At 39.0% G+C, this 27,945-nt stretch overlaps 4 protein-coding genes and 1 pseudogene across 5 annotated transcripts; 1 reads left to right on the top strand and 4 right to left on the bottom strand.

The window, feature by feature from the left end:
• Positions 1-250: 250 nt before the first annotated feature.
• On the bottom strand, positions 251-4,256 carry B0H65DRAFT_464780 (rab-GTPase-TBC domain-containing protein). Its single transcript, XM_062826774.1, has one exon. It carries the CDS (start codon positions 3,927-3,929, stop codon positions 507-509), a length of 3,423 nt encoding a protein of 1,140 aa, XP_062681487.1. The 5' UTR covers positions 3,930-4,256; the 3' UTR covers positions 251-506.
• A 5,962-nt stretch (positions 4,257-10,218) lies between these two features.
• Positions 10,219-12,283, bottom strand: B0H65DRAFT_426224 (uncharacterized protein; the record flags this gene model as incomplete). Its single annotated transcript, XM_062824620.1, has 2 exons — positions 10,219-11,825; positions 11,977-12,283. The coding sequence occupies 2 exons, from the start codon at positions 12,281-12,283 to the stop codon at positions 10,219-10,221; spliced, it is 1,914 nt and encodes a 637-aa protein (XP_062681486.1).
• A 925-nt stretch (positions 12,284-13,208) lies between these two features.
• B0H65DRAFT_573381 (uncharacterized protein) lies at positions 13,209-13,896 on the bottom strand (the record flags this gene model as incomplete). The annotated part of the gene is made up of 2 exons (XM_062830546.1): positions 13,209-13,649; positions 13,765-13,896. 2 exons carry the CDS (start codon positions 13,894-13,896, stop codon positions 13,314-13,316), a joined length of 468 nt encoding a protein of 155 aa, XP_062681485.1. The 3' UTR covers positions 13,209-13,313.
• A 451-nt stretch (positions 13,897-14,347) lies between these two features.
• On the top strand, positions 14,348-16,427 carry B0H65DRAFT_548635 (uncharacterized protein; the record flags this gene model as incomplete). Its single annotated transcript, XM_062829589.1, has 4 exons — positions 14,348-14,386; positions 15,370-15,496; positions 15,554-15,884; positions 15,971-16,427. The coding sequence occupies 4 exons, from the start codon at positions 14,348-14,350 to the stop codon at positions 16,425-16,427; spliced, it is 954 nt and encodes a 317-aa protein (XP_062681484.1).
• A 10,417-nt stretch (positions 16,428-26,844) lies between these two features.
• B0H65DRAFT_t235 lies at positions 26,845-26,931 on the bottom strand (annotated as a pseudogene). The gene has a single exon. The product of its transcript is annotated as a tRNA-OTHER (tRNA).
• Between the last annotated feature and the right edge of the window lie 1,014 nt (positions 26,932-27,945).

Below are 27,945 nucleotides of genomic sequence, written 5' to 3'. Positions count from 1 at the left end.
AAATTGGTTGAACAACATACCTAGAGTTACTCAAGCTATACGGGTACCCCAAGGCCCGTGATTCGGTATTCCTTGGACATTGCGACATCAACTTGCGGATGGCAAGATGAGGCCACGAGCGGTAGATTTGCATCCAAATCGATGGCTCTCTCTAATGGGAACCCTGCGGCTACTCACTTGCAGTGCGGACTTCATAAGGTTGAGTAACAAGGCAGGAACTTCCAAGACAATGGACGAAAAATTCGGATATCGTGACTAAATGAATTGGATAATGACGTTTGATATTGTGAGCCTGATGTGATTTCCCTTACCTCCATTCCATGCGCTGCTTGGTATCAATCCGAGATATGCACCTATCCAGCCCGTACACCAAAAAGAAGCAAGTTGCCAATTGTAACAAATGAGAAATAACGATAGACGATTCCATAATCGTGGATGGACCGAACAATACAATGCAACGCCGCCCTATGCAACAACCTGATTCCATGTATCCTCTCCCAACTTGTTCAAGCAGTTATCCCTCCAGCCGATTGTATAGTCCCTGTTATCCCATCATCTGCTCCCACTGTCGGTGTGTCTAAATCATCGGAAGATACGTTCACTGATGCCACCGTTTGGTCAGTAACGGCCGGCGCTCCTGCTGTCTTTTGCGCCTGCACTTCCGCCAGCTTCTTCATCTGCTGTTCCATCTCCTCTCGTCTCTTCTCCCTGGCCCGACTCATCTCCCTCTCCAGCTCAACGGCCTTCGTCCTTCTTGCTTCCACCTCGTCTCTCTGCACCACCCTTCTCAGCGCCTCCGAGGCTTGTATCAAACCGTCAATACTGATCGCATGATTGGTCATCTGATGGTTGATGTAGCTGTAGATGTGCGCCGCCGAATCGCAGGCAAGCAGCTGGCGTTCGTTCAGCTTAAGCAGAGCCAGTGCGACCTGGAATAGAAACACGCCACCGTCATGGGTGCAGAGCAGTACGTCCCAGACGCGGAAGAGGGCCTCAGCAGAAAGGCAGTCGGTGAAAACAGACAGGAACCACTGAAACGTCATGGTCTCGAGGGTGATGCCAAGCTCCTCGAAGTGAGCACTGAGCTTGGGGAGAACCTCGGACACATATTGGCGCAGGACCTGCTGGTCAGCCCTGGAGGCGAGAAGGCTATGGTCAAAGTAGTTGGGCGGGAGAATATTCTCAACAATGGACACCAGGATCCAAAAGGCGTCCTCGGCGCAGGGGGTGATGAGAAGAAGATTTGCGACGACGAGGTTCATGCCCTGGCAATAACCCACATCCGGATTACGTCGGGCGTAGGCAAGTAGCACCTCATTTAACTTTTCTACCCCTGGACCTTTGCGGAAGAAGATGTTATCCGTCAGGGTGCGAGTGATATCGGCCTTGATCTGTGCCACGACTTGCGGATCGTCCTGGTCCTCTGGCCGGTTGACAAGGTCATCGTAATAACCTGGGATGCGCAAAGCTTTGGCCCCGCAACATTCGGACCAGATTTTGGACCGGTAGGCGACAGGAATGCCACCAAGTATGAGCTGCCTAAACTCATTGGCCTTGACACGTCCAACCTTGCCTTGAATACCCAAACTTGCAACGCCTATCAGCTCACCGTCTCCTAATCTCGTTTCAGGCATCACTGCTTCGGCCCTTTGAAACCTAGCCTCAGCGGCGGCGGCGGCAGCAGCAGCGGCAGCCTCTCCGTCCCGTTTTCTTTCCGCCCGTACCTTGCGAAGGAAATCGTTCCACCGCACAGTCTTTTCCCTCTGAAGTGTATCGTGGAGCTGATTGAGGTTCTGTAACAACAGCCTAACAGGTTCCGCATCCTCTTTCGCCATGTTCGCCGAGGACGATTGTTGCTCCCCTTCGTCTGGGGAGGGTTGATCCTCATTCTCAGGCAATGCGATAGCGGTGATGGCAGGAGTAGCCGAGGGGACGAACCCACGCTCCTCTGACGTTATCAAGCCAGGCGATTTGGGTGCTTCGGGTACCTCACCACCTTCCATCAGCTCGAAGCCTGGTACGGTAATCAACGGGGTGTGAGAGAGCAGTTCGGTTGGAAATGTTGCAATTTTGAGGTAATCCTGCCACTTTCTTGGCTTAGAATCATCCCGTTGCTCCTCAGCCGAAGGAGATTCCGGCCCGGCCTCATTCGCTGTGTCTCCTCTGCCACTAGAGCTCTCGTCCAACATGACCGGGGATAACCTGTTCCGCCCAGTGCTAAGCATCTCGGTACGGCTGGGCTTCTTTGCATGGCGTGCCATCCTGGCGGCTTCTCTTTGCCGCTTCTTCCTCCGCTGGTCATAGATAAAGCCAAAGCGGTCGGTGAGAAATTCGGACCCAAAATGGTTGTTGTATATGTGCGTCAGTGTTGGCGGCTGAACCTCTGGTGGAAGAATGGTGTCCATCTCGACCGGGCCATAACTCTGCTGGCGAGACACGAGGTCTCTCGAGGGGCTGGACCCCATGGTATCCCACCGGTCCTGTTGCTGGTATCGCTGGGGCACGTCAATAGGTTTAGCGGGGCCGGTAGTGCGGCGGCGCATTGCCATGAGCGATCTAGGGCCTGTTTGGGCGGCTGAGACTGTACGGTTTGAGACGGAGCTTGCGGCGCGGCTCGATGTAGACGGCGTTCTCATGGAGCCCCCAGGCTGGCGTGCGGTGTTGGCACGGCCGCGCATGTCACCGTTACGTCCCGTGGTTGCACCACCTGCAACCAGCCGTAAAGCAAGACTGGCCAGCGACGATTTCCGCGACTCATTCGCCGAGTTGATGCTGGATGCCCTACTAGAACCTGGCACAGAGTCTGTCGAGTCCGTCTCGGGCGGGTTGAACAGATCATCGGCCAGTGTCGGGCGGCGCTGCTCTGGCCCCAAGCCACTACCTCTGATGACCGTCTTGGAGGTATCCGTAGCACTTGCACCGGTACCAGTGCCAGCACTGGTCACGCTGCTCGGCCGACCTGAATTCTTTCCCGTCGTACCAGTACCCCACAGAAAGTCTTTCCAGCCCTTGTTTGTACCCTTTGTGGTTGCAGGAGGCACCGACATGGTGGCAGCACGTATGGTTGCGTCATTCAGGCCTGTGCTCGCGCCGACAGCTCTGAGGTCGTGGGCCATGGCTTCGTTCATGAGGTCGGATAATCCGCCGTCGGCGGTACCTTTCCTGGCGAGACTCGTCTGTTTGGCATCCTGCTCGATGGCGCGCAGGCGAGTTTCCAGATCCAGGGTGGACAGACCGCATTCCAGGATAATCTTTCGCAGGGCGCGTTCTCGGTCGTCGGCACGTCGGCGCAAAGTGGCGATCTGAGCATCGCGCTCTGCCAGATCTTGAGATATCTGTCGGACGAGGTTGGTGGCGCCATGGCGAGCAATCAGGCGCTCAATGTGGGCGTTGTCGGCGTGGTGTAGGGAGCCAGGGATCTTGTTGGCAGTAAGAGGCACGTCTTGGAAAAGTGCGTCCCGTGTGTCTGGCTCGGGCTCTGCTGTGATCAAGCTTTCGACCATAGAGGCGGGCCGTATCCGTTGGGGCTGTGGAGCTTCGGGTGTCTGGTGCGGGTCGCTGTCGTTGCTCACGGAGTCGGCGACGGAGACGGGATCGGACGACTTTCGCGAGTTGCGCGAAGGCGAGATGGAGGGCGAGAGGGAGGATGGGTTGAGCTCGAAGAAGGACAGCTCCAGGCGGGGCGACTCGGGCGAGAAGGAGGGGAACGAGGTAAGCGACTTGTCGGACGGGGCGATGGAAGACGCGGAACTTGACGGGTATGATGTCAACCTCTTGCGAGCGCGGGCGGTGCTGGAAGTCCGGGAGCGGTGGCTCCGGGTGGTTGAGAGGACGGACTGTTGCGACACTGAGCGTTCAAGAGGAGCCACGGCGGCAGCGGACGCGATGGCCGCAGCTGGAGTGGTTGTGGTTGGCGTAGTGTCCTCCATGTCTTCCAGTTTGTCGGACCAGGACGAGGGCAGCGCACCTCATGTCATGGCCTTCCTCGGTCGACTTGGTGATGTGCGCCAGTCGTAGCGTCTATAGACTTGGGTAAGGTAGCTGGTGGTTTCTGGCTGGAGAGGTTCGCTGTCATCAAGGTACTGTGACTGTAACTGTAGCTGCAGCTGTAATCATGTCCGGCCGAGATATCCAAGCAAAATATCTAGAGGTCAAGGAAGACAACAAAGGGAGGAACGGAAAGTTGACGACAGCTCTCGAGGGGTCTGGGTTGAGGTGCCTGGTAGAGTGCCGCGAGTGGCCGCGATGTACACTAGCAAATAATAATCTAACCAGGGCTGAGAGGGGATTACCGTATTGTGGTGTAAATACCGGGACACGTGGGATACCCCGCTTAAGGCTTTCTGTGAGTGGAGATACCTACACTCGCCCATGAGCCCACGGTTGTTCTAACGCTCAGCTAGGCCTACATATGTACAGGTACATCTAGTGGCCTATTTTGAGAACAGGCAATGAACTTGAAGTTGGAAGGTATCGTGTGCACAGTTCAGCTGCCCAGTGAGGACAGCGAGCATTTGCACCCTCCATCTCCCTCCCTTCAGTCACAATTCACCCTTCATTGTGTTTGCATTGTGCCCGACTGCAAACTTTGCACAGTACGTGACATTTGCCATTAGTGTCTTTCCTGTTCTGATTTGTCAGTGGACGTGACGGTCCTCCAGTGGACACACGTGTTTTCCGGCACCGGATGTCCAGGGAGACGTAGAAATGGCGAATACCCGTTGGTGAGGCTGATAGTTCCTGTCTGTTCCCCAACTCTGCTCCACAGAGTTGGTGCCAAAACCACCGGACATGCCAAAACCCAACCGGACAGCAAAAATGCAGCCCAAACAGGGCAAAACCCTACCTTCCAACTTTGTAGTACTATAACTCTACCAAACCTTAACCAAAAAAATTGATATGACCTTCTTTCTCTTCCTCTTCTCTTCCTCAATCCAATGAACCTACTTGCACGTATACTACTATAATAGCCAGCTTACTATAGATTATAGAACAAAATACTTTATTTTAAAATTATAGCGTTTTTTACGAAGTTTGAAACCTTATAATTCTACTAAATTAGGCCTGATCGCTAAAGTTGTACCTTTATTTAATACTTCTTTACTTAATTAGTTTACTATAATTAATTGTATGTCGCTTACTTTAGTAAATGCGACCTTAGGGACGATTAAAGCGAGGATAATTTAAGCGGTCCTTAATTAAATTCTAATATCTCTTAGCTTATTTCGAACTTCCCTTGCCCTAATTCTTCTTCTAACGTTAATAATAATATTATATAAGAAAATTGTGTATATATATTATTAAGAATTCTATATTTGAAGGAAAATATAATATAATAATAAATTAATATCATATAAAACGGTTTTAATATATATTAATATTAGTAAATAAATTGACGGTTTATATTATTTATCCGTTAAAACTATAAAATTTTAAAATTTAACTATTTAAAGGCTATATATATAGTATTAATCTTCAATAGTATAAGTAAGAAGAAAAATAATTATATTTAGATAATATTAAAAATAATATTATTAAAAATATTATCACAAGTAATATTAAGATTAATAATAATATATTAATAAGGATTAAATCGATTAATTTAAACGAACTATATAAGCGTTTTATTTATTATAATACGAATAATATTAATAAATATTATTAAAAAATACGATTATTTCTTAAATTTATAAAAAGGTTTATAATAAGAATTATTCTATTTAATATAAAATTTAAATAAGTAATAAGAAGATTGAAAATTATTAAAGATAATTTTATAAAATTAATAATAACTATTATAATTTACTTACTCTAAATCTGTAAAGTAATTATAAATATTTAATAACTTTTATAGACGCTATTCGTTATGTGGATATTATTTTAATAAAATAGGGAAAGGATTTATCAAACTAGTAATTCCTTAATAAATAAGGAAGAAAAATATAGATGATAAAGGAATAATATATTAATTAAATATTTTTAATACAAGTAGAATAAAATGTTTTTCTTAAAAAATAAAATAGAATTTTAATGAAAAAAAAGTATAAGCCTTATATTAAATAAAAAAGTATTTAAAAACTTTAGGGAGTAATGTTAATAACGGACGCGTATTTATAAGAAGAAAATACTCTATAAATTAATAGAGTTTAAAATATTTTATAAATTAATATATAATAAATATTCAATATCAATATATTATAATTAAGGGATTTATTATCTATTATAATTAAGGGATTTATTATCTATTATAAATTAAAGGGATTTAATACTTTATATTAAGCTTCTAGGTTAAAGAATCAATATTTGTAGGCTATAAGCAAAATAATAATAATTATGAAGCTTTTAATTTGTAAATAAATAAGGCGTTCTAAGTACGAAATATTAGAGTATTAGAAGGATAATATGCTAATATTTTAAAAAAGATTTGATTTTATTTCTAGTATAAAGAATAATACTAATAATAATAATAATAGTAATGAAAAGAATACTATTAAATATAATTTAGAAAATATTATTAAGAATATTAATATGAAATATTAATCTAATTATAAAGTTTAATTCGAAGAAATTATAAATAGTAGTAATTTAAATACTTATTTTAATGACAAAATTTAATTATAAAAATAATAATAGTTAACTCTTATATCCTATTTGTTAATAAAATCTAGGCTAACTATTAAAAATTATAAAATATTCTAATAATAAATTTCTAACGAAAAATATATATAAATTACTATTATAATATTTACGCGTCGTAATATTAGAGAATAAAAAGGAAAGATTATAGAGGAATTTTAATAAAAGTATACAAATAATTATATTCTTAATATTATTAATAAGTTTAGTAATATTAAAGAGCCTTCTTATATAAATACTATAGCGAATCCTTATAATTAATAATAAATAAATTTTATAAATATAAAAGTAGAAGAATTAGAAAGATTACATAGGAAATAATAAATATATTTAAAAATAAATTAGTTATAAAAAGCAAATAGATTTTTAAATTAAAAACCTATAAATGAAGAATACTAATAATAAAACTAATTGAAATAATTAAAAATATAATAATAATAATATTGTTTTTAATAGCAAGAATATAAATACTATTAATATTAATAATAATAATTGAGTAATATAGTCTTTATTATAAGTATTAATATTAGCTAGGATTATTATAATAAGATATTAATACTTTAATTTATAAATATAAAGATAAGTATATATATATTATACCCTTAATTAATTATTATAATAATTAATTACTTTATAAAATATATAAATTAAAGAAAAGCCTTATTACTATAATATACAGATATCGCATATAATATATATAAATAATTTAGCGAATATAATAATTAATTAATTATAACGAATAAAAGGAAGGAAGAAATATAACTTTTAAAAGGCGACGGATAAATATAGGAGTAATATAAGGCTACGAAGTAGGAAGTAGGTTTATAAAAAGGGATGTATTTAATAGAAGGTTATATAGTTATATAGCGCTATAATATTTATATAATTTTAAATAAAGTTTTAAATATTTTTTTAATTCGAAGGTTTTTCCCTTCGATAATAGTGTTTTTATAGGTAATAATTTCAATTTCATTATTATTAAACCGTTAAGAATAGTAAATACTTTTTTAAAACAAAATAATAGTTTAAAATAAGTACTTTTATTTATATATACTAATATAATAACACTAAGAAAAAGCTTAGAAAATAGGGTTTTTATCTTATTCTTCTATATATATATATATTGCTATATAGGATAATAAGGCTTTCCTATTAAAAAAATTCTTAATATAAATTACTATTCTACTTATATTAAAGTTTCTAGTGTTCATGACATTTTTATTTTATATATATATATTATATATTAAAAATAATATATTGAATATTAAATAGAATAAAGCGAATTAAAATCCAAATCCTATATTGAAAAATTAAAGTTAATTTACCCTAGAATTAAACTCAATTTATAAAATAATAAATAGATTAAATATTTAATTCTGTATATAAACTATCTTAAATTAAAAATAGCTTATAATAATAATAATAATAATAATCTTATATTAAAAGATTATTCTATTAACACCTTTATTAATTATTAAAATTTCAAAAGCTTTAGTACTAAATATTTATACTCTAATATAATAAATACTTTAAGCTTTATATCGTATATATATAAAGGTAGTATAGTTTGTTAATTAATTATCCCAAATATTATAATAGAGGTTATAATTAATAATAAAGCTAAATCTATATATATTTTATTAGAGAATATTTAATTAATATCTTAATAAAGTTAATAAATACTAAAACCTTAATAAACTAGCGATCTAAAACTAGTTTGGAAGAAAAATAGAATTTTAAAATATTTTTAATATTTATTACCTTTTTACCTTATATATATAAATATATTATTGAATATTATTATAATTTTAATTATATATAATAATTATAAGGAAGAGTTTTTAAATACAAATACTTTTCTCTTTCGTATAAGAATTTATATTTTTGTTCTCTTATATATATATAACGAATTTTAAATATATAATGGATTTATAAGTTTATATTATCTTGAAAAAAGTATAAGGGTTAATAATATAGAAATATATATTATATATTATTATTGAAAAAAATTACTTAATTTTCATTTATTAAATTCGAATTACAATTTTAATTTCTAATTTCTTTTATATATAAGTTTAACCCTAATATACTTAGTAATAATTAGAAGGTAGGGAAGAACCTTCTTATAAAAATAATAATTACCGTCGATATGAAAGTAAAGTAATAAAAATTAATTTAAAGGGGGTAATAAAATAGTTAATTCGAATATTAAATAAATAAATCTACTACTGTTAAATTAAATTAATAGCCGCGGTTAATATATAAATGGAATACTAAGGTAATTAAAGTAAATAATTCGATATTAAATAATTAATAATTATAAATAAAAGTTAAATAAAAATGGAAATGATTTTTATATAAACCTTTAAGACTAGTATATATTTCAAATAGACTAAATATACTAGAATTATTATAGTGCACGGTTTAATAAACTATTTAGGACTAATTATATAAAATTATAATTAACATAATAATCATACGGAATTTCAAAAATTATTTTAAAAATATTAGAATCCTATTATAAGTAGGACTTGAGGTTTATAATATAGCAGCTATACGCTTATATATTAATACTAATATATAGAAAGGTTGTACGTATCTTAGAATTATATAGAGTTTTTAGTATAAATACTTAATTTTCGTACTTATAGTAAAATAGAAATAAAATTTGTAGCTTAGGTAGGAGGATAAAATAAAAATCATATTTACGTTATAAAACTACTTATAAACCCATATACAAATTTTGGTCATATTTGGACTATTGGTTGTTGTGTAATTAAATGCTATATAAAAACCCTATAGAAAATGCCCGATTTTTGCTGTCCGGTTGGGTTTTGGACTGTACGGTGGTTTTGGCACCAACTCTGTGGAGCAGAGTTGGGGAATAGATAGGAACTGTCAGCCTCACCAACGGGTAGCAGGATTGGCAGGGAGAAACAGTTACGCGTAATATACTGTATGGCTCTTACTGTACTATGTAGATATCTCGATTCCTCCAGCGAGATGATATCACTTTCCGGATTTCCATCCACGACAGCCCTTGTTGTCGTCCCTGCAAACTGACGGAACAAAAAAAAAAGAGAGAGATCAACAAGCAGCGGTCCGATCTCTTTCCTGTTCCTTGATGCTTGGTCTGTTTCGTTCGCGGCAACCCACAATGCTTGTCTCTTTGATTCCCTGCATTAGCCCCGTTTCACGTGAATCCGACATGAATGATTTTCACTTTTACGTACATGCATCCCGTTATTGTATGTATCGTTTTCCCGAACATCGTCCTTTGCCATTCAACACTCCAAAGACCAGCCCTGCCGGCCAATTTAACTTTTTATACATGTTGCTGGTGCTTTTCTAGCTATCGTTTTTTGCCCTTCTTGCAACGAGAAAGAATGGAAGCCTATATCAAGATGGGTATCCTTTTGTGCTTTGCTCTGCTGTGCTGAAAACCGTGCCCCAGCGCCCAGTATCCTGCCTGTACGCCTTTTCCCTGCCCGTTTACGTACCTTTAATCCCGTATCCTGTCGGTGTGCAAGGTCGTGCCGCTTCCGTACTACCACCTGGTCCTGGATAGAGCACTGTCCGCCTTCAGAACAATCCGCCGTCTTCCTCGTGCAACGTTGACACGGCCGCAGAGTTGCTTGTTCTTCCCGGCCCTCCCGTCATCGCAACCCCGATCGGCCCAACGCCACCACCTCTGGCTTCACTACTAACCACAGTAGAGGACATGGTAGAGATGGCCATCGGCCTCAGCGGTAATCTAGGCGGCGGGCTCACTCCGCCTGTCGAGATAGATCTGGTGCCCCTGACGGGTGATAGCGATCCGGCCGCATGGCCGGAATTACCAACAATCGCGCTGGTCACTTTCCTTCCGCTCCCGTTTCCGCTTCCATTCGCACCATTCCCACTTCCGTTGCCGTTGCCGTAACTGTATCCGTAGCCATTGTCGCTCCAGCTCCCCCAGCTGCCACGGTCTTGGCCCGAGTACTCCCCAATAGCGTCATGGTCACCAGAGTCTCGTTCATCCCTTGGCGATGAGATAGCCCGCGCTTGGTTCCACATTGGGCTCACACCCATAGCCAAGGATGATGTGTGTGATAGCGGCGAAATAGGCGGCGGCGGCGCTGATGGGACCGATCGATTTATCCGTGAACCGAATGGGAACGATGCTGGTTTTACCAAGTCCGGTATCTCCAGCGGCCCCTCATGCGGTCGCGGAGGGCGTGTTGGTGATGTGGGCGGCGGAGACGTGGTTCGAGAAAAGGAAAACGCTTCGTTCCGTAAAGATGACGGCCCTGTTGTCGAGCCTGCTCCGAAGCTACTCAGACTTCCCCGGCTTCCGGGCGCGCCAGAACCATGCATCCCAAACAAGGCCGGGGGCGGTAGACTAGGAAGACTGCCAGTGGTGCCGTGAACCCTTGGTGTGCGCTCGTGCCGCGGTACGAGCTTGTTCGTCGTGGGCGATGTTATCGGTGACGACGGAAACATGACGCTGGAGTGGCCGCCGCCATGGCTGTGTGCCGGGGTGAGCGGCGTCAGGGGCGGAGAAGGTGACTGGTTGTGGCCCGAACGTAGGATCGAAGGGAGCAGCTTGCGGTCCCGTAGGCGGAGAGGGGGTATCAGCGGCCTGGAATCGTGGCTGGACGCAATTAGCGGCGTGGGCGAACCCCTAGGAGCAATCCCGTTATCTAACCTCGAGCGAGACCGTCCCCGGACGTCATCTAAGCCAGACCGGTGCTTCTTTCGTCTTTGCAGGCATAAAAAGGCCAAAGCAACCATGACGATGAACCCGGTAACCGAACATACCGAGATTGCGGCCTTAACCCCCATGGAGAGCCCGCCTTTGGATGTTGTAGTCCCGTTGTTTACACCAAAAGACCCGGCAACCGTGGGCCGGGCTGGTGTTGCTGATAACCATGATGGGTCCGTTATGAGAGAGACATCGTCAGTTGTGCTTGGTGTTGCTGTGGACGTTGATAAAGACAGAGGCGCAGTTGCGCTTGAAAACGTTGCGCTTCCAGAAGTCGAGGGGATGGATATCGGTTCTTGAACCACCGGTGGGGACGGGGTCGACACGGGGTTAATCTTGACGCGTGTTCGTGAACAAGGCCCAGCTCCTCCTTCGCTGGTTTGGCAGACAAAGTCCCTGGGTGGTGGTCCGGGGTCTAATACCGAGTGAAATCCAATGCTGCCATCTCACGTTAGCATTGCAAGTACTCTCAAGCTCATAACGACCAACTGGAAATGCTCACTCACTCCTGACAGCTGTTGATGATCAGGTCGACGTTTGCTGGTTGTCCTACTTAGCCCGAGACACTGACGGTTACTTCTCCGGCTACCACTCACGGTCTTGTTGCAGTCCCCCCGTCTGGTTTATCCAGACTCCGCAAAACGTTGCGTCGCACCAATATAGCGACCAAAATCGAGAGCTGGGTGTCGTGCTCGTCAGATCCTTGCAAACGTATTTCCAGCCCTCGGGGGTCTCGTGGTCGATCGACACCGTCTCCAGAAACTGGTCCTTGCAAGATTGCAAACACTGTTTCGCTTCTGCTGTTGGCGATTCGCCTCGAATTTCGATCGCTTCCACATAGCACCCGCATTCCTCATCGACCCTCGAACCCTCCATATTTTTCGCAGCTACCTCCAAGGCCATCTAGTTGGTGCTCAGGATGTGTACGAAGCCGAGCTAGAAGTCGATGGCACAGTCAAATGCATAGTACTTGGCTACTTCACCATAACTGCATGACCGGACACCGAGATGGTGAGTTTATCGCGTGGGGAGGTGTCCAAGGTATATAGAGACAGAAGTGCTTGACTGGTGCCAAATCGCCTGCTCCGGAGAAAGAAGGATGTAATCAAGGGAGTGTTGATAACTAATCAAGTGAGGATAACTAAGTGGCGTTTCTTCAAGCAGAAGATTCAAGGAGTGAGCTTAAGGTCTTGAGAGACCCGTGGGAACGGGTGTGAAGTTCTGCGCGATACTATATACTCGACCCAGACGGCTTTCTCATCAGGGCCATGCGTATCAAAAGAGATAGGAGAGGCCCATGATGTTGAGGAACGGGAACACAACATCGTTCGAGTCACCACGGGAGGGGTTGCTAGACATGTACACTGGAGAGAAAGAAGAGTGAGAGTGAGAAACAAAAGGACAGGTAGAGCGAGGACTGGTGCTGGAACAAACGAAGCATCAGCCGGGTGAGAATGAGATACACATCGCCTGGAAAAGGAAGATTTTGTGTTACACGGTTACTGCGCGTCTCCGTAGCCCGACGAGAATAGTCTCGTATGAGGACCGGGAAGGGGTTAGGTTGTCTTGCCACTAGAAGTTTGGAGCCTGCAGGCATCCGCTGGGCTTCGCAAAGAGAGAGATTTCCCTGTCGAGTCCTCACCCACGGTTGCACAGGCCTTGTATTACGCATAAGAGTACGAGGAAAGGGTTGCCTTGGGGAAAAAGGGAGCTGGTACACCATCACTTCGTTTCCCAGTGCGGACGGGGATGTCGAGAGTAGTCCTGTCTCTCTTTCCCAAGCTCGGCCAATAAAGCAAAGGCATAGTCCATCTGATCGGACAACGTACGATACAAGCTGGACCTAAAAAGGCTGCCTCAAGTTTATTACGACGACAGCACCGGCGGAACATGCCAGCCTCTTATCATGGGCCGGTCACTCCAGCCAGCACGGCTAGCCCGTGAGCCGAAAAAAACCATAGGGATGGTATAACTGTAACATGACGACACCCCCAATGAGTGGAATGCTAGCCACAGGTACTGAATCGTGGATCAGAAGCCCGGGATAAGTAGCCGTTGTAGGAAGGTATACACAGCACGACAGCCTCAGAGAGTCCGCACTTGATGAAACGAGCTGCTCTGCGCTGAACATGACTGTTACAGACGTGTCGTATGGTCCGACTTCCCCGAGATTATGTATAGGGCCAGGTTGCGAGAGGGAAGGGACGGACCGGGGCCCTCGCTTCTGGATATCCAATGGAATCCGCGGTGAGGTGACAGGATATAAGTCCTATACAGCCGTAGTGAGACTATTGTGAGGGAGACTTGTGAGATTGTCATGTCGTCACACCTTTGTGTTGTGTAGTTGCGTGTAATCCAGCAGGGCTTGGGACGCACTCTGAGACTTTTTGGGTGTTTGCTTTCTGGCCTCCCTTTCCAGCTGGCTTGGCTTGCTTCAAGATCTGATGTTTGCCTCTGAAGCTCTGGTACATCTGGCACGTGGACTGAGGGATGGTCTCACGATTGTCTTTGGGCATGCTGGTTTCCTTCCAAGTTTGCATCGCAATTACCAGCATCGCCGGCGATGACGCCCCCTTGCAACGCGCCCATCCCAAATAAGCGGGCAAGAACATGACGGGAGGTCGTACTTGGGTGCGACAAGGGCGTCTGTCTCAGCCATTGGCTGTTGTCAAAGAAGCTGCCTGACGATTATCTCATATATGATTTCCAAATAGGGCGTTCTCGAAGACCCGGGCACTAGGTTCGGCGGAGGTAATCAACGGTCGGAGATGGAAGAATGCCACTGTCCGCCAATGACACTATTTGGAGGAGGGTTGGTAGGTTTGCAGAGTGTTCATGAGCCTCCGACTGGAAGAACCTTTGCCCGTCAATCCCTGATCATTGGTGACCATGCTGCTGATACGATAGCCAGTCTGGAATACGATCAGGAGTAAGAAGACACTATCAAGGTGAACCCATACCCCGATCATGGCCCTGAAACTCCAGAACGACCTGAAGGCGCGTCCAGTGCCGACATAGTAGAAAGAGACCGGTGAATGGCGCCAGTCGAAGAGTCGCAACTCGTTGTTGGTTTCGACCATGCCTCGTGTTCCCAGTCCCACACGACTGATCCAAGTCTGAAGCTCAGCAATTGCGGCTAACAGGAACAGTTATGAGGGCCACCTCTAGATGAGAGAACAGAATGAAGTCAACTCGGAATAGGCCTTCGTATCTGTGCCTCTGTTCTGATTTCACCGAATGCTCGGCTCGAAAAAGGCCAGCCAGTCGGGGCGAAAGAATATGCCATGCTCGGGTGGTGATCGATGCAGTGTGCGACCACGATGCTCAGCCGTGCTCGGCATCGGGTTTGAAAGGAAGGTTACTGTTCAGCTTCGATTCCGACGTCTTGAATAGCCTTGAAGCGCCATCTTAAACCTTTCTCCAGACCTACCGTGTAAGGGACGGATGAAATAATGGGTTTGACTCGTCGTGGCATGATTGTTGGAGACCATCGATCCTTTCGTCGCGAAACCAGCGGAGGGGGGGGGAGCATGGCAGACCATCTGTCATGACAGAGGAATGGGGACGGATGTTAAACTGCCAGATTGTGAATCTGACTTGGTAAAAGCCGCGCCGAAGAACAATTTCATGTTTCTTTATGGAGATGTCGTAAACGTGATCTTCCCGAGTGCCAATGTAAAGGGGGAAACAAACGTGACGGGAAGTGTCATCCGTCCTTGGACATTCCTGGACAGTCGAGCCAATACAAAACTGGCGGGAAGTTGAACCTCGGCCCGCCCCCGGATCTGTTAGTGCTTGGTTTCCCCGCGCTGAACCGGCAATGTTCATCAGTGATACACAGAGCTTATGTGTCCGAACTTGACTCTTTTCCTAACTCTTTATATGCGCTTTTTTGTCACGTCTTGATGAGATTACCTGGCTAGATTACGGAACGAAGACACAACCACATTTGAAACTAGAAAATTGGAAGAAAACTCACAATGTCCGAGTCCGCCAAGCAACGTATCCAGGCGATTGGTAACCACCTTGCCGTCGATAATACCGTCCCGCCCATTGTCAAAGTGGCTGGCGACTCGAATGGACCTAGAGTGACCGGAAAAGTGGTTATCATTACTGGTAAGTACAGCCTTGTGGCTGTATGCTTATCGTGGGTTGAAGCTAACGTTTCTGAAGGCGCAAACTCCATTCTCGGTATTGGCCGAGCATCCGCTCACCAGTTTGCTCAGAACGGGGCAAAGGCAGTCTACATCTGCGACTACGATGATTCAAATCTCGAAGCACATAAGCGCGAGATTGAAACATTATATCCCGGCGTGAATGTACACACGCGGCAGTTTGATGCCGCCGATGAGAAAGCCATCAGCGAAGTCGTCAAGGATGCTCTAGACCGCTACGGACGGCTCGATGTCTTCTTTGCCAACGCCGGAATCATTGGCCCTCATACCAAGTTCTCCGACATTGATGCTGACGTGTTTATGGACACGATGCGGGTCAACGCGCTCGGGTAAGACGCCTCGTTTTCTGTCCGAATTGAACTTTCTTGTCCGTTTCGTTTTTGAAGGGCATCGCTAACCATGCGTACCATCAAAGCCCCTTTCTTGCCGCCAAATACGCGGCGCCGGCCATGCAAAAGACATCGGCGGAGAAGCCAAAGTCGTCTGGGAGCATTATCATGACAGCATCGGTAGCCGGTCTGCGGTCCAACGCCGGAGGGACGCCATACTCGGCTTCCAAGGCAGCCGTCGTCAGCATGGCACAAACCATTGCCTACCAACTGGTTGGAACCAACATCCGGGTCAACGCTCTCTGCCCCGGCCTGATCGAGACGGGTATGACGGCGCCCGTGTTCGAGAGCGCACGAGCTCGAGGTACCGAACGCAAGATTGGACAGCTCAACCCTCTCAGGAGAGGTGGTCATGCTGACGAGATTGCGCGTGTGGCCTTGTTCCTGGGAAGTGATGAGAGTAGCTATGTCAATGCACAGGCTTGGGCGGTGGATGGCGGTCTAAGTTCTGGCCATCCTTATGTGCCCGGCAAGATTGCATAGACCACTGGGGCAGTATTGTGAAAGTGAGCTTGACCGAGAAATACCACATACTTTTGCCTCTCCTTGCCGCGCCAGTGTCGAGTATTCGGCATCCCTTGCTTGAACAGACACTGTGATGATGTGGTTTCGACGGCGGTAAACCGGGAAACCCTGAAGGTGTACTGTAGTTGTTGCTTGGAACCGCGGGCGGTCAGAAAGGGGGCATCTTCTTCCTCCACGTTGTATCCTTCACCGACTGGGTATAGCGGCATTACCATGTACATTGGTGTAGCATGTACCGTCCTTCTGGAGTCTTGGATAGAAAAGCATCTCCGGGCCAAACCTCCGTCTCCAGCTGTATGGCTACCAGACATGGACGAGTAAAGCTGTCTTGGCTGGGCACCTCTAATTTGGACCGGAAGGAGAACTGTAGCGAGTACAACAGACAACAGGCACATGACCCATAGAAGCTGGAAAGCATCTGGTGTGAAATCCAAATAAGCTCATCAGATTGTCCCACAACCAGACTGACCAGATTCAGTGCCTGTGAGAGCATGGGCGCCGAGACAGGAGGCGTGGGTGGGGGTTTGTCCCAGGGGAAGTTGGGGAAACGCGGGAAGCTAGGGATTAACAGCTGGCGATGCAGTGATACAGTGGGATGGCCAACCACTGGCCAATCACGAAGCCTGTCACGGATCTGGCAGCGGTGTGGGGTGCATCTCGGTGCATCTGTGGAAACGCCTCCCATGTGCTGGGATTGCCCGATGGCCTCTTTCTTTTGGTGAAGTCTCTTTCATGAAAGTTGATTTGTGTTCTCGGTTGCTTTCTCCGACCCAACCTTGCAATGTCTTTTCCATGTCCTAGGTGTCCAACTCGGCAGGCAAATTGACAACACCCAAGGTATCCGCCCGCGGAAGTTGGCCGTGCTAACCCTAGCACATTGAGATTTCCCAGCGAGGCGCCCTGGTCGCTTTTGTCCCAAGCCTGGGTTTAGAAACCGCGAACGTGTCGAACTCCTTGAGGAATGCTATCAATCATGCTACCACTCACTACCAAGTAAGGTATTGTCCGCCTCACTTGTCAAAATGAAATTAGACGTGACAGATGTGACTGCTTTGTAGAGGGTGGCATCTGATGTGAACGTGATGGCTGCCACAGTTGGTAAGGCGCGGCCGCCCTGTCGTAGGGAGTTACATAGTGTAAGAGCTGTTGGTTCCAGTGCCCCCCACTGCTTCTACTTTACTACACTCGCTTCTGCCTCTTTTGAGGGTCTAACGAACCATTGGCATCCCAGTTGCTGATTAATTTACACCATCTCCCTCCCTCAAGTTGTATTGGATACGGCGTCAAGATTTAACTGCAACCTCACCTCCCAGCTTACCACACCATTCAAGCTTTGAAGTTGCTTACCCTCGTAATAAACAGTACCACCCACCCTCGGACTATGCGGCTGGACTGTTGCCGAGCGAGCGAGGAGACCATGACGTTATGCCTTGGGTGCTCACGCGACCTGACTGCAGCCTTTTTTTCACTTTGCTTCTTACAATTTTAAACGTCTTCCACGAACTTGAATGAAAGCCAACTTGGACAAGTCCGTGCTCAAGGATGTGACCGGTATGCAAATTACTTGGTAACATTATGAGTGTTGCCCTTTTCTCTTCGCAGCAACTTGTACTCGGTAGCACTTCCTAGCACATGGCCGAAGCGAACCAGCTGGTGGCTAGGAGTGCAGAAAGTGTGAGTGGTTTCTTTACCAAATGGAAAAATATGCAATGCACCTGACTCGGACACTGTAAGCGTAATAATCTTACATATCTGCTGTGCAAATCGAAATGTTTTGGGACCATTTTGTCCGTTTCTCGGTCTCCGCTCGCATGTCCACGTCTGCGAGCTTGCTTGGGCTTGGATCGCACCGCGAGAGGGCCACGGGCCTTGTCGGAATTCGGAACTGGCCGTTGATGTGCATCATTGATCAGTCGCCCTTCAAATCTTGCTGCCTGGTCTGCGAATCTGGAAGCACTTGCCAGATGAGCCCGGAGGTGGAATTCCCAGTACACTCATAATACTGTAGAGGGCACGGTCGGGAATTCGGGAGACACCGGGAGTCATTTCATTCTCGATGGGTTTTTGCTGTTGGTTGTACCTGTGATGTCAGCCAATCCCGATATCTCCAGATAGTACTCCTCGCACTGAGTTGAGTCGCATTTTTTACTGTCTTTCAAACAGCCACCACAACTGAGAAGAGACCGAATCTTTGTGGCATTCCGTTCAGGGGCAGGGCAGTGAGGGGGTGCCAACCCGCTTTCTTTCATTCTGGTCCTAGGTGAGGTGCCAAGTGCCTGTACGTACACCGTCTTCAGTGGGTGAGTGGGATGGACGTCCGACGTTAGCAGGTGCAAGCTCAACCGGGCAGCCAGCCAGCTTTCTGCCGACCGAAACAGGGCGAGGCGAGTCGGGGATCCAGCCGTGCCAGCTTTAAAATGTTCCTAATGCAGGGTCCGCCAGAGAGCGGGATCGTCGATTCCATTCTTTCTTGAAAGGGTGACTGTATTTTCAGTGGCAAGCGAAGCTCATTGAATCATTGATAGGCTTACCGGGCGTCATGCCGGGGCTTGGCCATTCAGACGTGTCCGATGCAAGCTGCGTCCTACAAAAATATAGTACACTAGTACAAGTCTGCATATATGTGAGAAACGGCATGTCCACACGTACCTTGGAGGGGGGGCCTGTCTTTCAATATGTAAAATTTGGGTTGTTATAGTTGAACAGTATGTTGAACCTTGTTGGGCGGGCTAATTATCTGTTGGCAGGGTGTTGGAGTCAGCAATATGAAAATTGGCAAGAGCGTGTTCTACTTACATGCATATTCATTATTGAGTGTCCTTTTAGTGGGAAAAAATGCCCTATATAGTAAATATTTGCTGTGGGTCAATATGCGCTACGCTATAATATGGACCTGCACTTCCAATATACTGTTAATTGGTTGCTGTATTAATAATGGTATGTTCAATCGTATATGGCTTTGTATAGTAATAAATATTTTTATAAATATAAAGTTAATATGCTGTTGCAATAATAAACTAGTATTCAATCAAAGACTCTCGTAGATATTATTAAAAATGATTACTAGTATGCCGTTACTTCGTTAATTAGGTGTATTCGCTAATATATTATTCATATTTTTATTTATTGTAATTATTATAATATTAGTAATATGTTGGAGCGAATTCGAGAACGAAAACTCTCCTATTTAGAGGTTAGTATATTATATATTTCCGTGCACTTGAACTTAAATATTAAAGTAAAGCTATATAAAATATATAGATGTAAAAGTATTTGTTATAAAAAAATTAGTCTTTGCGAGGCCTTTCCTATTATATTTGGTGTAGAACTTCGCGTTATATATATTAATATAATGATACTATATAATATATTATTAATACCACTCCTAGAAGAGTTTATTGATATTTAGTAAAGAGATTAGTAAAAATAGAAAATTATAAAAAAGAAAATAACTAGAGCCGTCGACGTTGCGTATAAGCCATAACTATTTACTCTCTATCCTATTAAATATATATATAAGGTTTCAGCTTCTAAATTAATTAGACTATTCGCCGGTATTATATTTTACTTTCCTCTCAATATACTAGCACTTTCTTTTAACTTCCTAGTCTAAAATAATAAAATTATAGAGGACGGGTATATTAAAATACTCTTTAGAATTATCGAATTCATTAACAGCATTAAAATTAAGAAGATATTTTTTTTAATAATTCCTCTATAATTAAACTATATAGATCGTTAGAGGCCTCTTTCTTCCAAATCTCTACGTAATTAGTTTAGAGAATTTAGGTAAGCTCTGACTCCTATTTAATAATAATATACCGACGGTTAGTTACCTAACGAAATACTTCGACCTTACTGGGTTTCGGGGGGGGAAAGGGCTAGTCGATAATAATTAAATCGTTATTATAGTTAGTTCCGCTATTATTTAGTACTTTATTATTTATTTCCTACTTTTAATTCGGAGATGCGGCGGGGGCGATAATTACTTTATAGTATTCGGGAATAATAAATATACTTATAATAGCCTTATATACGTAGTATTCGGGAGCGATAATAGCCTTACGTTGCTATTTGGGAGCGTCGGTATATATAGAGCCGGGAATGGTATATTTACTTAAGACCGAAGATATTTCAGTATACGTATCCCTCTAATCGAATTGCTCTATAATCTCCTCCTTAGTAGGGCCGAATTTAGGAATGGCCGGGGGTTTTAGTAAAATAATATATTAATTATAAGATTATAAAGAAAAATAAATATAAGTATAAATATTAATTCTTAGCTTTCTCCTTCTTAGTAACCTTCTTACTAATAAAGCGTTATTTTTTAATAGTATTAGCTGGGGTAGGAATATTGAGTCCGTTTACTCTATTATTTACTATATTGACTATAACTTCCGGAATGAGAGTAGTAGTAATAGTAATAATATCCACCTCTACCATAGCAACGGCAACCTCTCTCGCCTAATCCAACTATTCAATAACTATAAATAGACGGCCTTATATATAGTTATGCAGGAATTCGTTTATAAAATTATTTTTAATACCCTCGGGCATTTAAACCTTTATTTTAAATTTAGGAAAATTCTAGGGCAAGTATTTAATTATACCCTTCTTCTTAATAAATACGAAATTTATAATATATAATAAAAAAAGTAAAATCTTATCGCTGTCGAATACTTTAATATTTAAAGAAACTAAGCTACACTTTATATTAATTTTAATTTCTACGGCCGAACGATAAAAAAACTACGTAAATTCCAGGCGCTGCAAATAGAATTTCTTTTAAATCTTCTTTAAATCAGGGAAGAAATCATCCTTAGAATAATTAAGTATTGCGGTAAGAACCGTAACGAAGTAACCTATAATAGGACTATCGTTAGCATTAAGGATACTATTCTCGAGGGTTTGCGTAATAATATAGTAGAAACTATTATTACGCGTCGTATAATTATTATCGTCCTTTTTAAACGGCTTAAGAAATTTCAATAATTTAATTACTTTATTAATAATACCGACTATTATTTTCGGGGCGCGGGGTACTTTAGCGCCGGTATTTTTAATTTTATTTATAGTATATAATATTATATTATTATTAGTATAATATTTCTATTATTAATATACGCTCAATTTGGATTTACTGAATACACTACGCTAAATGAGGCCGTCTTTTTAATACTAAATTATAAGAAAAAGAAACAATATTAATTATATTAGAATTTCAACGTCCTATATACGTACGAAATAATTAAAAATATAATTATAAGAAGAAGAAAAGAATATTAAAATCGTAGAGAAAAGAAGAATAAAATCTCCCGTAGTAATTTATAGAAATTAAATCGTAAATAAACGGGTAATACGTATAAATTAATCTTATAAAGTAAGGTAGACGCAAAATAGAATAACGCGACGGGAAACTCTTTTTTTTTTGGGTAACCCCCCCTTCCCTCTCCCCGCCTATAAAGTAGGGCATTTCCTCTATAATTTCTAACCAAAATTTAAAATTTATTTAATTTAATATTAATTTAGGTGTAATATTATTCTACCGTAAGTATTTAAATATTCTTCGATTCGGTATAGCTAAGAGGATCTAAAAATATTTACGTATATTTATTATAAACTTTTATAATTACCTTTATTTACATAATAATTCGAAATATTAGTAGTAGTATAAAATAATATAAATTCTTAAATTTGATCTCTAGTAAACCTTCGTATTATATATTAAATTAATAATATAATAGAGATTAGTAGAAACCTAAGTATAGAAATATATGTTAGGTATTATTACTATTTCGTTATATCCTATAATATCTATAAAATTTAACTATAATACTATTTAAATATAGTATAATCTCACGTAGGACTCTAATATTAAAATAATAAATAAAAAAATTATAATTTATATCCTATACTTCATTACCTATAATATACTTCTATTATCTTTTTATACAATGAAAATATTATAATATTAAATAAAAAATAGAAAAAGAAAAATAAAATAAATAAATTTAAAGAGAAATAAATCGATTAAATTTATAATTATAACGTAACTAAACTCAAAGCATTTTATAATCTATAAATATCGTCTCCGTCTCTCAATTATAGATATTAATAGCTAGCAACGCCGAAACCGAATTACCTTAGTAATTGTAATTATCATAATCGCCGGTATTTTTATTATCCTCATCATTTAATTCAGGATTATAAATTTTAGGATTTAATTTAGGATTAATCCTAGCCCATTTAGAATTATTCCTAATTTTAACGACTTTAACGACGTATATAAGATCTTTAAAGTATAGTCTATTCTTTTAATTACCTTCGGTTATATCCTTCTAAATATTACCAAAACTTTCGTTATCCTAATTATAATGACCGTTCTCATCGACGAAGGGGCAACCTTTATACTTCTTATTTATTTCGTATTATATCTTAACTATATTTATAACATATACGTAGATATTTAAAGTAGTATATGAGTTAATATTATAATCAAATTATTTTATAGTATAAATTAAGTAATTTATTCTTATATTACGCTTTCGTAATAGGATTAAATTATTTAATATTATAGGATTCTTTTAAAAAGTAAAACGAATTTAATAAATTCGTCGAAGCCAACGCTAAAATCCGACCTTTATTTAAAGAATTTAGTAATTTACTTTTATTCTTTTAAAGTTTCGAAAACCTAATTCATTTTATTAAATTCTTATATCTTCTTCTTAGCTGCTTTAAAGGTAAGATTTTTCTAGGTCGCGTAATTTTAATTATACTTATTAAACGCCTCTTTAATAGTAAAAGAGCGCTTCTTCTCAACTTATTTAAGGGTATCGTCTAAATCAGTACCCTACTATTAATTTATAGTAAAAGTAATAATTTTAATTCCATTGACCTTATTTATATAGATAAATATACCGGCGCGTTAAAAATTATAATATTGTATCTAAAATTCCTTTATCGATTTTTCGTAAAATAGGGAATTTTCGAGTTTAATCTTTATAATACCCTTTTTAGTTAATTAAGGGTTAATATTCTAAGCGAAAGTATTATTATTAAGAAATTCATTAATATTATCGGTATTATCTAGACTAATAGTAAAAGCGTTACGCTTCTTTTTATTCTATTGATTAGAATTACCTAATTATAAAATATTAGTAAATAAATAGAATTTCGGTTTATTTCTAATATATTTATAATTCTATTTCTATTTTATTTATTCGAACTTATAATTACACCCGTAATAGTCGAAGTACTTATAATATCATTCTATCCGTTATTTGACTTATAGCGGTTTATAGTCGAATTATTAGCGGATTCAAACGATTATAAAAGAATTAATTAATTTATCGTATAGAAGTAACGAGTAAGAGGAAAGTATTTTACATTAGCAATTTCCTACCGTTCGGTTTCGGAATTAGGAGTACCGATAATTATAATATATAGCCGGCTAGCCGGGGGGGAGTAGAAATAAGTATAAATAAATAATAAACGCGGAGGAGAGTAATAAATAAAATAGGCTTGGTTTTAATAAAAAAGAATATAATTAAAACCTAAAATTAAAGTAAATATAAGAGTTAAAAAATATATGTATAATAAGGATAAGGGTATTATTTTATACCGTAGAATTAATAGAAGTAAATTCAACCTAATAGTTCGCTACAACGACGGGCATTAATTTGGGGAGGTTAAAAGAAAAAGAAGTTATTAAAGGAAGAAGAAATTAAAGAAGAGGAAAAGTATAGAAGGGAATTAGGAAATCGTAAAAGTAATTATATATACCTTTATAATTTACCCTACTACCTATTATATTAAAGTATAAACCCTATTTATAAATTAATTAAGTACCCTATATATATAAAGTACTTACTAACTACTAGTAGGTACCTCTACTTATAATATGCCTCTAAACTAGAAATAAAAATAAAATAAAATAAAATAAAATAAAATAAAATAAAATAAAATAAAATAAAATAAAATAAAATAAAATAAAATAAAATAAAATAAAATAAAATAAAATAAAATAAAATAAAATAAAATAAAATAAAATAAAATAAAATAAAATAAAATAAAATAAAATAAAATAAAATAAAATAAAATAAAATAAAATAAAATAAAATAAAATAAAATAAAATGAAATAAAATAAAATAAAATGAAATAAAGTAAAATAAAATAACCCTATCTATTTAATTCCCTCCTCTACTTCTTACTCTTCCCCTCTAGAAAATAAATAACCGAGCCTATAATTACCTCTTTTTATAAATTACTACTAGTTTTTTATAATACCTAAACAAAAGGCGCGAGATTACGATTATTATTTAGAAAATAAATTCAATAATTATAACGATAATAACGCAGTCTATAACTATCTAATAACCTAAGGAGGGTAAGGGGGCACCGGAGTAGACTTGGATAGTTTATATAATTATAAACCTAGTACGGCTATACGACTATTAACAATATACCGCCCTTCTTTAGTACGAAATAATAACGATAATATAAATATAGCCGATAGAATTACTATATAAATAGACAATATTCAAAAATTAATTAAATATACTGACTTTATACTGGAAAGGGGTTAAATAGGATAACCAAAGTAGTAAAATATACTAAACAAATTATTAAATAATAAACCCGAATATAAAACTGGAATTAAATAATCGATAACTTTTAATATTATTAATATTATTTTAAAGAAGATATTTAGTACAGTTACTAATAATATAGAATAATAAACTAAAAATAGGAATAAAAACGAAGATTATAACGAGGAGGATAACGGGGAATCGATGAAGGACGGGGATAATATATTTATCGAAACTTAACCGTATATATTCAACGTAGGTCTTAAAGATTTAGAGGATTTTGAAGAGGACGTCGGGTTCAATAATTTAGAATTAGACGTTGTAAATTTTTCTTCGGTTAAAGATACGGCTATATTACAATTAGAATTAAAGATAATTTCTACGGTAATATTCAGTAGAAATATTCTTTTAAAACTAGATTTTATAAATATACTTCACCCGGCCGCCCGTATATTATTAGACAATTAGATATTAAAATACTTTTTTTAGGAAAAAGCTGATCAGGTTAATTCTATTTTAAAACAAACTTATTTTATAAATACAAAATATTATTATATTTAAACCTTAATATAAACGATTTATTAAAATTATATATTCAGTAGAGGAAATATTAAACTTTAACCCTCTTTTAACGTATAAAAATATAATAGTCAATAAATTCGAAAATAATTTACCCCTTAGAAAGAATACGGTTACGCATTATTACGTTAAATAATAAATATTTACCTAACTTAGTTTCGTTTAACGAAGAATTCTATTAATTCGATATACAATATACATTCAAAATTGTATTAATTTCGAATAAAGTCCTTTAATGAATATGTTAAAGAATAGTAAAATATATTAATAAGGTTATAAAAGAATTATAGGAATTATTATAGTAAGAATAGTTAATTAGAATTACTTCCGGCCAATATTTTAAATACTTTAACGGATTACCTATTTTTTCTTCGAATTTTATTTATTAGGAATATAATAAGCCCGGATATTAATATTATAATAAACCTAATCTAACCTCGGATATTTATAATAAAATATATTTTAAGAGGGTAATATATTATAAATTTAATTATATTGTCTTATCATGCTATAGTTTTACCTAGTAGGTATGTGGTACTACTTCCTTTCTTAATCTAGAGCAAAAACCGTATAACGGATAAAAACTCCTAGCTACCCTATTTCCAACCCTAACCCTAGCCCCCGCGCCTAATGCGCCGCCTCACTACGTCGCGCCTAAAAGAGATTTTAGTTATTTGTTATTTATCGTCTTTTTCTTATCGTTATTTTTCGTCCCGGTGGACTTTATTACTTCTAATTAGTCAATTCCAAAACTCCGCCCCCCCTACCTGACGCTTCAGTACTACGTTTTCGTCGGGTAATTCTTCATCCTATCTTTAAAGTATAAGGGTAAAGGGGAGGGGTTTTATTCGTTAAAATTCTTCGCCGATTAGCTTTTATCAGTTGCTTATATATATTCGCTAATGTAGGTTAGGATTAATAAGAAATAATATAATTAGCTAATTATCGTAGTCGCTATATAGGTTTTGAATTTTAATACCGAATTAATATTGTAGCTCCGGAATAGATTTTGGGAGTAGGGTTCCAATTTTAAAACCCTATTAGCTAGAACAGAGAGAGAAGCCGTTTCTTTAAGTAGGGATAAATTTTTATACGTACCCAATTACGTATTGCTAGGGTTTTGGACCAGAGCGGGCCCTCTATATTTTTAACGCTTATTTAGAGAGGAAAGCGGGGAAGAAATTTTATCCGAAAAATCGGATGAAAGAGAGGGGAGCGGGATTCGAACCTACGACCTTTCAGATGAAACCGAAGGTAAACCAAGCTCAGATCTTCCCAACTAAGCTATCCCCCCTATAAATTTAATTATACTAATAGGGTATACCATAAAAACCGGGTTAGAAAAGGCTTATTTCGTATCTAAAAAGTTTTTATTAAATAATTATTTACTGATAATATAAAAAAGGTTACCTCAATTAATTAATCGAATATTAGTAAATCGAAATTTATTATTTTACGGCTAGCCGAAGGATATAAGGAATTATTCGTTACCGAAAATAATTGGATTATAATTAAAATACTTTAAATATTAGTAAATATAAGTAATATTCTTATCGACTATAATTTCGACCCTAACGACTCATTTATATAAATAATAATTATTACGCCTTTTATAATTAAATATTTTTTTAATAAAGAATAATTACAATTCCGGCCTACTATTATTACTTCCCTACTAGGTACGGAATTCGAAATTTATATTTATATTTGGTTATTCTTTATCAATAAGCAGACTAATAAAAACGTATAATTACTACTACTTTAAATATTTACTAATAAATTCGGATTATTTCGTACTATATATCGATTTATACTCGGCATTTACTTCTTTTATTAATTCTTACCTAAGAATATTAAAAAGCGTCGATTTAGTATTCTACCGGTTATTTTTAGTCCGTTCGGTATAAATATAGCGGATATCTTCGAATTATTAGTATATATAACCGATATAGAAATAAAGTTAGGGTTAGAGATAATAGACGGCAACATTATAAAATTTATTACGCTCTTCCCCTTCGTAAATACATTTATCGGAGATATACTATAGCAATAGAAAATATTAGGTCTTATAAATTATATATCGAAAAGGCCTTATTGATATTATATAGTATTAAAATAAAACCGCTATAACCTTTAATTTAATATATAGAATTAGAGTAGGTACTACTTTTAATATCTTCGAAATATTATAACAATTTGTAATTTACTGATAGCTAAAAATTAATAAAAAAAGGCTATAAAATACTTCAATATCGCTCGAGACCTACGATTTTTTAATTCCCTTAAAATATTATTCCTAATATTCGAT

Source organism: Neurospora tetraspora (assembly GCF_033439725.1).
Source record: "Neurospora tetraspora strain CBS 560.94 chromosome Unknown B0H65scaffold_4, whole genome shotgun sequence".
Taxonomy (NCBI): domain Eukaryota; kingdom Fungi; phylum Ascomycota; class Sordariomycetes; order Sordariales; family Sordariaceae; genus Neurospora; species Neurospora tetraspora.
The sequence above is the reverse complement of the archived record's forward strand: the minus strand, read 5'-3'. Positions and strand labels throughout refer to the sequence as shown.

Coding starts and splice junctions, on each gene's coding strand:
- B0H65DRAFT_464780 (XM_062826774.1), bottom strand. CDS start 3,929: ATGGAGGACACTACGCCAACCACAACCACTCCAGCTGCGGCCATCGCG.